Source organism: Piliocolobus tephrosceles, chromosome 13 (genome assembly GCF_002776525.5).
Source record: "Piliocolobus tephrosceles isolate RC106 chromosome 13, ASM277652v3, whole genome shotgun sequence".
Lineage (NCBI taxonomy): Eukaryota > Metazoa > Chordata > Mammalia > Primates > Cercopithecidae > Piliocolobus > Piliocolobus tephrosceles.
The window spans coordinates 51,693,386-51,705,686 of record NC_045446.1 but is presented as its reverse complement, the minus strand read 5'-3'; the positions used below and the strand labels follow the sequence as shown (position 1 = coordinate 51,705,686).

The 12,301-nt window shown below is 39.8% G+C and overlaps 1 protein-coding gene across 4 annotated transcripts in view; it reads left to right on the top strand.

Annotated features, from left to right (window-relative positions):
- The window catches only part of TEAD1 (TEA domain transcription factor 1), a 270,156-nt gene extending 258,561 nt beyond the window's left edge, over positions 1 to 11,595 (top strand). Inside the window, exon 13 of one of the 4 annotated variants that reach the window (XM_023230876.3) lies at positions 3,968 to 11,595. In XM_023230876.3, coding sequence (XP_023086644.1) covers positions 3,968 to 4,081 — 114 coding nt within the window. In that variant the 3' untranslated portion in view covers positions 4,082 to 11,595. The remainder of the gene's footprint in view (positions 1 to 3,967) is intronic. The other 3 variants (XM_023230874.2, XM_023230877.2, XM_023230875.1) reach the window with 3 other exon arrangements.
- The last annotated feature ends 706 nt before the right edge of the window (positions 11,596 to 12,301 follow it).

The window sequence follows — 12,301 nt, the reverse complement described above, 5'->3', positions numbered from 1 at the left end:
ATTTTGTATATAATTTTTGTTTGTATCAAGAAGAGAATCTTAATGGATTCTCAGATGTGCCCATGTCCCTCTAAAACGTAGAAGCCAGCACTCGGGAAGTTTGGAATACATGCTCTTCAATAACATTAATCAGTATTCCTGTCTTTAATGGCCCTTTGGTGAAAATAGAGCAGTTCAAGGTTTGTAAGTCTGGCAGGTAGTAGGTGCTTGCCATATAGGTGCTCCCTGTTGCTATCTAAGAATAGATGCATCACTTTAGCAGTCAGATGAGTAGAAGGCGAGTGTGGCATATGTTGAGGATCTCGGGTAGCCTCAGGAATTAACCAAAACCCTGAATGAATGGCTTCCCTGCCTCTCTTGGGGGGAGTCTTAACTGTTTATTAAAAATCACTTCTGATTCTGTTTATGCATGCTAAGGATGCATGTCCTCAGTCCCTAAAACTCTACCTGAGATCACAGCTAAGATCAATGTGGCCTGGAAAAGTGTTAAAGCCCCTGTTACCCATAGAACCTGACTACAGTTGTGCACTGCATAGCAGCGTGAAGAACAGACCGCATGTGTGATAGTGTTCCCATAAGCTTATAATGGAGCTGAAAATTTCCTGTCACCTAGTGATGATGCAGCTATTATATAATATAGCATAATTATTTTAAAAAATAAATTTAGCTTAGCCCTAAGTGTACAGTATAAATGTTTACAGTAGTGTACAGTAATGCCCTAGGCCTTCCCATTCACTCATCACTTACTGACTCGCCTAGAGCAAATTTCAGGCCTGTAAGCTCCATTCGTGGTAAGTGCCCTATATAGGTGAACTACTTTTTACCTTTTATACCATATTTTTCTGTACTTTATGTGTAGGTATGTTTAGATACAAAAATACTTACCATTGTGTTGTAATAGCCTACAGTAATCAGTACAGTAACATGCTATACAGATTTGTAACCTAGGAGCAATAGGCTATACCATATAGCCTCTTGGAACATATGACTTCAACCAGTATAGCCATCCAGATAACTTAGCAGGTTAATTTCAAAATGTGTCATTAAGCAACTAAATAAATTCCTTTAATATGGAGAATTAATAGCTATCAATAAATATATGTTAGAATTAATAGTTTAGTTTTAGAAAAACTGAAATTAAGCCAGCACTCTTGGATTATGAAAATAAAATAATCTAATTGATGAACAGGAGAAATTGTACCTTATATAAAATGACATAGTATTTGCAGATAACTTATACAAATCATCTCTTATACTTTAAATCATCTCTAGATTACTTATAATACCAAATACAATGTAAATGCTATATAAATAGTTGTTTTATCTAAAATTTTTATTCTTTTTATTGTTACATTATTTTTATTATGTCTTTTTTCCTTCCCAAGTGTTTTCAGTCTGATACTGATTGGATCTGCAAGTGTGGAATCGTCGCAGATAGGAAGGGCCAACTGTATTCTTTTATAGAAAGCTTGCAAGAAGTTTGCATAGATCGTAGAAGTGCCAGGTGCTGTGCTAGACCCTTTGTAAATGTTACGTAAATCTCACTTTCAGACTATGAGGTCATTTTTATTCTCATTTTATGGATAAAGAATGTCAGGCCACCCCAAGGTCACAGAGCCAGTGATAGAAATAAATTAAGACTTGAATGGATAGAAAAGACTTTGCAAGGTGTCTTATGGTCATGAAATGAAAAGACTTGAGTTTAAGACTTTATGGCCTTGGTCACTTAATCTTCAGACATCACTTTCACCTTCATGTATAAACAGAACACTCAAGTCTGCACTTTCTACCTCAAAGGTTATCATTGAAATATTTTAATTCAGCTAAGCTATGACAGATGGTACCGCCTTCTGGGATACAATGCAAATAAAACCCAGTACTTGTCATATAGTAATTCATGGTGCTTCAGGACGAAAGAGGCAGGTAGATAAACCATTGCAAGGAAATGATGGCTGTAGTGTACTCGTAAAACAGGTACCTCTCAAGTGCAGAGTGATGAGGTAGGGATTCTCAGGGATGTTGCCTCGATGGATAAGCAGACATCTTCCTGATTGCTAAGAATAGGGGTATCCCATGGGTGCATACTTAGGTGCCAGGGCTGGGGTGCTGTGGTGAATTAGGCAGGTGGGCTGCCATCCTGGGGTCTGATGCAGGAGGCAGGCATGCATCAAGTCATCACAAAATAAATGAAAACTGTAGCTCTTGCTACCTGGCAGAGGGACACGGGGCATTTGTAGAACAGGAGAATTTGACCTAGTTCAGGAGGAAGCTGAGTAAGGCTTCCTGAGGAAGAAACAATTGAGAGCTATCTGCATGGTGAATATGCAACCATGACCAAACAAACCTCTCAGCTCCTTCCCTGTCAAAGAGCACCTACTCGTAGAGGTATTATAATATCGTATGAGACAATCTGTGTAAAGCATTTGATACTGAGTAGATGGATAGTAAGCACTCAATATTTGTTGGCCATTCTGATGTGAATTTTCATTCATTCATCAATTATTTATTTACTCATTTATTTTTGAGGTAGAGTCTTGCTCTGTTGCCCAGGCTAAAGTGCAGTGGCACAATCTCGGCTCACTGCAACCTCTGCCTCCCGGACTCAAGTGATTCTCCTGCCTCACCCTCCTGAGTAGCTGGGATTACAGGCTCCCACCACTGTGCCCAGTCAATTTTTATATTTTCAGTAGAGACGGGGTTTCACTGTGTTGGCCAGGTGGGTCTCGAACTCCTGACCTCGTGATCCACCCACCTCAAGCTCCCGAAGGACTGGGATTACAGGCGTGAGCCACCGCGCCCAGCCCAGCAGATATTTATTAAATGACTGTTGTGTGCCATGTCTTCAAACTAGTTGCTGGGAAACAGGGCCCCTGTTCCTTAGAAACTTATATTCCGCTGGATGAGATGGACATTAGAAAAAAAATTGTTCACACCTATATGCGTTTACCAACTGTATAGCATGCTGTGATGGGAAAATGAGATGTACTGCAAGACTTCATTCTTTAGGTCGGGACTGGAGGAAGCAAGGATGCCTTAAGGGCAAGGAAAACTAAACAGGGGAAGCAGCCTGATACTTAGAGGGAAATTAGGCCTATAACAAACTGGATGAGGCTCTCAAGTTCAGAATGTTTTCATTCAAACAATGCTTTGGTGTAATCAAGTACAAAAGTAACAGAGTCACTGAAGCGTTTGGTGGTGTTTGTGCTTGATTAGATTTGCTCTTAGAAAGTGCCTTCTGAGAATAGCATGGGGAATTGAGACCAGAGTGAGGACAGGAAGGAGTCAGGGTCTGTCTGGTGTGGAGGAAGCTGCAATGATTTTGGCTGGAGAACTCAAAATCTGAAGGAGAATTAGAGGGATTCAGGAGACTCGAGGGGAAACGCGAGTATTTCACAATACATTTTGAGAGATAAAGCCCGTGTCCATGGAAAGAATGTCATTCCACAGGATTCTCCCTATCCCACTGTTCCTTGATTCAGCAGATACTTTGCTGGGTCCAGGCACTGCTAGTTAATATGGTGGTGCGGGAGGCAATCCTGCAGTTTCTATCTGTTATTGGCTATTGTGAAACAAGATTTAGTGCAAGTTTAAGACTAGGATGGGAAAAAATAGATTTTAAATGTTCTCATCACAAAGAAGTATATGAAGTGCTTGGTATGTCAGTTAACCTGATGTAATCATTCCGTAATGTATATACATCTATCATCACATTGTAGCCCATAAATATATGTACTGCAAGACTTTATTCTTTTAAGTAGGGACTGGAATTATTACTTGTCAATTTAAAAATTCAAATAAAAAATAATACAATTTGTGTTAGAGGACACAGAGCGAGGCTGAGCAAATCTTTGTTGGACTTAAGACTCATTCTTCTCCAATTAAGTCATAGTCATCCATAGTCCATACAGATGGAATATGTTTTCATCCATGTAGTATTACACTTACATACCTTTTTTTATTTTAACAGGTGGTAACAAACAGGGATACACAAGAAACTCTCCTCTGCATGGCCTGTGTGTTTGAAGTTTCAAATAGTGAACACGGAGCACAACATCATATTTACAGGCTTGTAAAGGACTGAACATGGTTATTTATATATATAGATATCTGTATATACACACACACATATGTACACACACACACTCTCTCTCCATTATCGAACGACTGACTGTAAACCTCACCACACAGGGTGGTGCCCTGGCCCCGAGGTCACCCCGACTTTCTAAATCTTGTTTGAGTGAAGTCATTTTTTCATGTGTTCATACTATCATTGTAGCTGTGAAGTTCTGGTACAGTTGTAAAAAGAGAAATTGAGTTGTTTCTATATGTTCTTCAGATGTGCAGCCCACAATTCCTCGGGAAAGGTGAATCTGAACAACCCAAGTCTCTCTCTGCAGAGCCCTGTTTCTAATTGTGGTAGAAAATATTGAGACAGAGCATTTGCCATGGGACATTTACAGCCTTTATACAAATGTATTTAGTTCTCTTTTTTCCAACATAAAATTCTTGTTTTAAGATACAAGTAAAATTAATCTTTAAATATAAATGTAAATTAGTACACAAAACTAAGAATCTTTAGACTTATCTTTGTAACTAATTAGGGTGGAAGTTATGAAAGAATGTAATTCACTAAATTATTTTTTAAATGAAACCTTTTTTTTCTTTTTGAAACCAAATGTTAAACTATAGCCTTAAGAAATGCTTGGTAGAAGTGTCCTAATGAGACAAATTTGTACTTTTTTCCTCAAGGTTAACACTAATCTCCTAATCCATTAAACTCTTGAACAGGTATTACAAAGGAAGAAAACTTCACCCCTTATCCTTAACATATATAGTATATTTAAAAAATATAAAATTGTATTGTACTAATGTGATGATTGATTATTTAATGAGAAAGAAAAGATGGCTCTTTCTGCAATAAGTAGATACATACTGAAAAAATCTAAACTTACAATGTTTATAGTCTTGTTTGTGCAGTTATATTTTATATGGACAACCAAATTTTTTATTAAGATGAGTAAATATTTGAACCACTGAATTTTAATAACAAAATTTTTAAATTGGCGTGAATACTGAATACTGCACTGTGAGATGCAAAGTATACAGAATCCTGTGGCTGGGAGAAAATTTCATCAAACAGACAAGTAAAAGGCTCATCAGTTTTAGCATCTCTGCTCCCCAGAAAATTGTAAGCATCCTCACCAGCCTGTGGATACATTCTTTATTTCTAATGACCCAATATGCATATTAACCTGCTGTAACTAGAGCTATATGTGTATGTATGTGTATACATAAACACAAATGCACATATAGAGTTACTCAACACATTTAGTGAACACTTGTTTAGTGTCACTCAGTTTGCTAGGTGCTGATACATATGTTTATCTTAATGTGTCTGTAGACTTAGATACATCCTCTCGAAGCACATCCATTTCCTTAGCCTCTCTCAGTAAGTTACAGTTCTTGTTTGGCTTAGGTTTAAGAGGCCCAGCTACCTATCTCTGACCTTTTCAAATAGGCTCATTTGGGAGATTCTCTTGCCAGGAGGGATTCAACTTTCCGGTCTAAGAATTCCAGAGCATTGCCCAGGCAGAGTTGGTTTGATGTGGCCAGATGTTTTGAGTTATTTCCCATAAGTGTTTCACTGGGAGAGAACAGGGAGTACTCCTCCAACTTCCCAAAGAAATATGCTTTTATAAGTGCTAGGAACATGCACACAATAGAACATGAAACAAGTTTTTTAACTTGTAAAATTTGTCAAGATTTTTCCACCAAGCTAGAAAATAAACTTAGTTCTACCACATCCAATTAACTTAACACGCCCCCTTGCCTGTCTCAACACCTGCTTTGACCCTGCTTGTATTAATACATCAGTCAGCATCTCGTGGTTTCAAACATGAGGGTGTGGCTGGCTTGTGGGAAACAATAAAACATTGACCTCTCCCAAATGCATCCCTGGTCATTGGGAAGACAAGAGGAGAAAGTGCAAAACTGTCCCCATTTGGAATGCCCATTCCTTCTAGAAACCAGTTGGACAGTGCTACTCTGCCCTTCATAAAGAGACTACTGTTGGTTCCCTGATTCCAGGCTGGCTTGTGAAGGATTGTGCCAGGTGTCCCCTTTCACGGTGGCCACATTTACAATGACTTCTGTTGAACACCCCTCTTAGGGATGTTTCTTTTGCTCTTATTTCCTGCATCTTTCCTTAAGGGAAGCCCCATCCTCTCCCAGGACCAGGAGTATATGACCAGGTGAGCACAAATGGCTAAAAGCCAACCTATCCTAGAACTTCAGTGGGAGAGGTATCTGTTTCATATTCTACCCAGGAATGGGGCTTTTCATTGCAGCCAGGAGGGCTCTTGGGATTTACTTTCCAAAGCACAAAAATACTGGGACCCAGGAAGACCAGCTAGAGGACAACTCTCTTGGCGCAGAGACGAACACAGCCCAGTCTGCTGACCCGGGTGCTTCACCACCTGCATCCTCTTGCTCAGAATGCCTTTGCAGTTGAGTTTTCTGGGTTTCTATGGTTGACCTTGAGGTTTACTCCTTGCTCTTACAACATTTCTAAAGATTTTTAAAAGTTTACTTCTTGTCTTGTTTTTCTAAAGCCTTCTCCAGAACAGATATTTTCCCTATCTTAACCACTGGTCCAGTCACCCCAGTGGGCTTCTCTTTGTCTCTCTCAGATTAAACCTTTGGGTGAGATTGGCATCACAACATCTAATCTGAGTCTGTCTTTTGTCCTTCATTCCTATGGCAGTCTCCCTTTGTTTATAAAAGCTTTCTAAAGCATACTAAAGAAGCCTTCGCAGAGCCCTGTCTCACTTCTCTTCCAGATGCTCTATCCCCTCGTGACCCTCTGGTGCCAGGCTTGCTTCATGGCCATCTTGTGCTTTCTTTCACTGTAGAGTTTAGAGGCCAGTTTTCCACAGCCTAAACAGGGAGGAGCTGCAGAATGGGGCTCTGGTCTGTGGGCGTTCATTTCCATCATAGAGGCTGAGAATAAAACAAGGACTTCTTCACACATGTCCTAGAACTTCAGAATGTCCAAGCTACCTGAGACCAGGGTTTCTCAACCTTGACACCATTGACATTTTGGACTGGGTAATTCTTTGTTCTGCAGAGCTGTCCTTTGCACTGTAGGAGATTTACTAATATCCCTGGTCTCTACCCAGTAGTACCACTAACACCTCTTCCCCACCCAGCGTGTCTTCAGACATTGCCAAATATCTCATCAGGTACAAAATGATCCCCAGTCAAGACCTGTTGCCTAAGATGTTACAGGTCACAATGACCACATTTGAAATTGTTTTCCCTTCCATTTTACCCCGTGAAAGCATCTCTCCTAGAGCCTTGCAAGAGGCAGGTAGGACTATTAAGTGACATTGTGTCCATATTTCTTTCTGTTTCAAAACTTTTGTTTCACAACAATTTCTCTCGCTACAAGTATTCTTTCACTCAGCACTGGGGAAGTTGGGGACAGCTGGTCACCATCATCCCTTTAATCACCTCACACCTCTTTAAAGAGTGTTTCTGATTTGACCTTCATCGTTAGTTAGTAGGGGTTAAAAAAAAAGATCTCAGCAATTTTCATTATTTCTCATGGATCTCATTATCAAACCTTTACTTATTTCAGCATATTTCCTCTGGGCTTCTTCTAGTTTCTGCCTTACAATCAATGCTGTTTTGTAAATTTATTGAAACCTCTGGAACATTTCACCTCTAGAGATGGAGGATGGAGGGATTGGTCCCAGAAGAGGGCTTAGAGAAATTTTCTCTCTTGAGCTGAAAGCACAGTCTACTCTCCTTCATTTTGTCAATGAGAAAGTTGAGGCCCAGAGGGGAGGTGACATGTTTAGAGTCACCCAGCTGGTTAGTGACAGAAAAAGGGTGAGACTTGTCTAGGGTTCCTGCCAGTTTGATCCTTGGCCTCTCCTGGGGGCGGCTGCTTTTCTTTGCTGCTCTAAGCTTAAACAATCCCTCAGAATGTGTGGACAGGTCAGCTTAGAAGAGACGGGGAGATTGAGGCTCTCCCTGCGCCAGAGCACAGCCTCACAGGATGCTGCTTCCCACACTCAAGTGTCCTGTCTGACCATTGCTATCTGAGGCATCCACAAGCAGGTAGGAGAGCTGGTGAGCCCTTTTACTTCCTGAGAACAATTCCCCAGCCACAGGCTCTGAGTCAAATTTCTATTTGGTAAGCATCCTAGCAGCAAAGTCCTGCACTCACACCAGCCAAAAAACAGCCCCCGTTCCAAGTACTTGGTGTCAAAAGTCCCCGAATGACTTTTAAACCCAAGTCTTCGTAAGGTTTCAGTACTGTGGTGGCTTTAGCAGTTGTTTTTGTGCAACTATAAATTATTTAAATCATATGAGATGACAGTCAATTTTACAAACCAGGTACATATTGATTTGTATAATTTTGTATATGCTCTGGTACACTATACCTGAACTAACGAAGGGTAGAACTAATTGTTTGTCGGTGTTCACACCTGTGACATTAGGAGGATATGTCTGCATTGCTTATTTCTTTATGTTGGTGTTTCTGTGGCAAAGCCCTGCACATGGCATTTCTGAAAAGCCTTAAATCTTTAAGATGTTGCATGTAGGGTATGCAGTGCAAAAGGCTGCCTCGAAACTGTGAGCCCTTTTGTAAGCTGGAAGCATTTCTCTTACTACTGTTACTTTTGTAGGAAGTTTTCAATTCAGAGCTGCCAAAGCGTTCCCGTAAGCAGTGCCTTAGTAATACCTTAGTCATGCCGCCAGCCTTTTCTTACACCGATTCCTAATGTTCATTTACTAATTGGCCCAATATTGGAAACAAAACAAGCAAAAATTGTCTTCATTTTTGTTTTGTAAGCCCATTTTTTCTCCAGTTCTATAGGAAACTGACTAGTTGGTCTAAAATCTGAAACTGGACACAAGTCAGTTCTTTCACCACACTCTCAAATGTATATACCAAAACAAAAGGTTGCAACTTCATAGTTTACTATGAAAAGCAAATTGTACTTTTTAATGTTGCCTTTTAAATTCATGACCAAATACTTAGCTATTTGTGAATCTTCTGCACTCTAGCATGAAAGTGCCTTTGGTTTGAGATTCCAGCTTAGAAAAGTGCTGCCATAATAACGATAATTTGTAAAGAGACCAAAAATATTTTGAGATCACCATAATGCCTTTGGTTTACCGGGATGAGTAACCAACCACAGGCCTCTGTTCACAAGAGCACGACGTGGTCCCCGCCTGCTGCTAGTCTGTCTGCCAGTGGGGGCCTTCCAACATCCATAGCACACTGCAGCGGAAGGACCCCAGAAACTGTTGTATTTGTGTGTGCCGATGACCCAGTGTGTCATTTCATCTCGTCACCCAGCCCTGCGTCCGGATGAGGGGACTTCCGCACAAACGACAGAATCTTGGCCGGTGGACAGATATTACAGCTTTCTCCTCCTCCTTGTGTTCGTGTTCAGTCTCTGTGGAGACTTTCTTTTCCATTCAAATGACAGTGCGCACTTATCTGGTTTACACAATGATACCATTTTGAAAGTTGGAAGCCTCAAACTGAGACGACAGTGCAGAACAAAACAAAAGTAAGTTAGGGTCGTTACAATTGAAGTGTTCTTCTTAGGGCAAACATGTTGACTCCAAGTAGTGTGTATGAATGTGCTACGAGGAACTTCCAAAGAGCACCATTCACAATTTGGCATTTTCAAAGCATGTTCCAGCCCTCAAAGGGGCAACTCTTTAAAGTCCTTGTTGGCTTTTATCCAAACCTTGTAGAAATTGGGAAAGCTGATAGAGGTAAGAAAGATGAGTGAAAAGGACAAGAAGGCCAAACACCAGCCAAAAAGAAGCCAGGAAAAAAAGATTTTTCTTTGCTAATATAGATGTAAAAATAACATCAGACATCTTTGAAAATTAGCCTCGAAACTCTTCATACATATGTTCTGTGTGTCTCTACCTGGTGTCTTTAAGAATATCCTCTCTGGGCTCTGAAATTTTAGGAGTGATTCTTACCCACTCCAAGTTGTGAGTATTTATAGAAATTTGTGCAAACAAAAACTATCAAACGAAAAGAAAATGTACTCAACCTAAGTTATAGTTAGCTGCTGGAATTCTCAACTCCTCCCTGCCAGCACTGTACCACAGTGTGGAAGAAATTAGTCAAATGCTTGTTTTCCTGCTTCTCTTTTCAACTGTTACTGTGCTTTGTTTGACAGTGGTTTTCTCTCTTGAAGTCATTGCTTATATTGTTAAGAATGAAGGTTTGTGTTTAAAATTTATTGCATTGCAAAGGGTAGTTTCACTGAAGTCATGCACCGTTAAATAAGATGAAATATTTGTATTTATTGTCCTACTTCCTAAGCCGTAACTTCTTTTACTCTGTGAATTTGCATTGAGTCACTCATGCTACACTACATCGCTTTACTATTTGAGATGGCATTTATGTTTCCTCTCGTTTATCATGAAATGGGGTCAGATTCCATCAGATTCCACCTCTGTCAGGTGGACTCACTTGTCTGCCTTCCATGATGAGATTTTTTTTCCTTCCCCTTTCTCTAAGAGAGGCTGACAGATCTAGGTGTCAATCAGTTGGAAACCAGTCTCTGATTTTTTTTTCATTAGTCATTTTCTGTCATTAGTTTCACTGTGTAAATTAGATATCAACTGCACTTCTTTAAAAAAAATACATCTCCCTATTACCTCCTTGAAAGATTTACTTCTGTAGGCCTTTTTCAATAGGCTCATGACTGCAGACAAGAAAAAAAAAAAAGTAAAAAACAGTACGTGCCTGAAAATGACAAAAAAAAAATTTGTAACATTTAAAAAAGAAACCTGAATAGCCTTTAATTCTTTAATAATACACTTAAATTTTATGTAAATTGGTTTTTGCCACGTGTGTTTGTTCACATTCTAAGTGACTTAATGGGATTCTCACGGTCTGTGTCTTCGTGTCACGTGTATAAAATGGGCTTGTGACGTAAGCGTTTCATCTGGTCAGTGGTTCCTTTGATATTGTACTGCTGCTGGGAGTAGGCTGTGGAACCTGCCTTCGGGTAACTGAGTTCCTCATGGGTAGATTGGAGAGATGGGGGTGGGCATGGGCAAATTCTCACACATGTTCTCTTAACCTATTTGCAGAAACTTTCAAAAGGCATTTGATTAAACCTCTTGGCAGTACAGTATTCTTGTATTTGTTAACGTCTGTGTTTAGGTACTGGTACCTTTTTGTTTTAAAATGTTCTAAGTGTTGGCTTTAAAGTGAATTTATCTTTAGTATGATAGTTATATGAAAATTATAGGATTTGTGTGCAGAGAATTTTTTTATAAAGTGCTTTGTAAAAAAAAAAAAATGTATTCTAGCTTTTGCGGTACATATGTGTGATAACTTTAATACCCATGACAGTTAAGTGCAATTATTTCATCACTCTAAAAATGCTATTTTTGTGTCAGTTCCTGCAGGTGTTTTCATGTCTTTGCAAAGTGACACATTTTGATGCCTTCTTGATAAAGTGGTAGACATTTTGTAGCTTTCTAGAAACTTTGTATTCATACGGTATCAATGAAAAATAAAGAAAATGAAAGTGTGGGTCACCTTTTTTATCTGCCAAAGTGTATGTTGTTAGGAATGAAATGTGCTTTATGTATTTTGAGTGATGATATGAAGGACAGAGTAAAGGAGGTTGCAGCTTTCATCCTTTTGAAGGTGTCCACCAAACTTGATATTTGGAACTTTAGGTGTTATATCTAACAGGGTTTCTTAAAAAATACCCACAAATCAATCACTCCCCCTGCCTATCTCACTCTTTAGTGCTTCATTAAAATTGACAGAAGTTTTGCAGAATGGCTTGTCTGTGGATCCCAGACTTACCCTGAGAAGCCAAGTCCCATGGGCCTCAGCACACCAGCCCAACCACTGTGTGTTTTTTGTTGCTGTTAACCCAACTTGTTGGGCACATGCCAGGAATGAGGGATAGAGCAGAGGATGGGGTAAAGAGATGGCTGTACGTCTCTGTACAGCATGGCTCTTTCCTACACAGTACTTAAATTCTCAGGAGTTGGATTGCACATTGAGCAGTAACTCCTCCCAACCCCTGTCCTCAGCATCACCATGGGGTTCATGATTCAAGGGTATGCAGCACGGGTGCCTAACAAAACTTTGGATTCCCCAAGTGTTTACTGTATGCTGGGCTCTGTACCAAGTGTGTTGGTATAATGTATATATACATTGTACTTTAAAATTCTCTCTATAGTTCCAATGACATCATTCCCCCAAACTGAGGCCCAGAAAGGAAAGGAT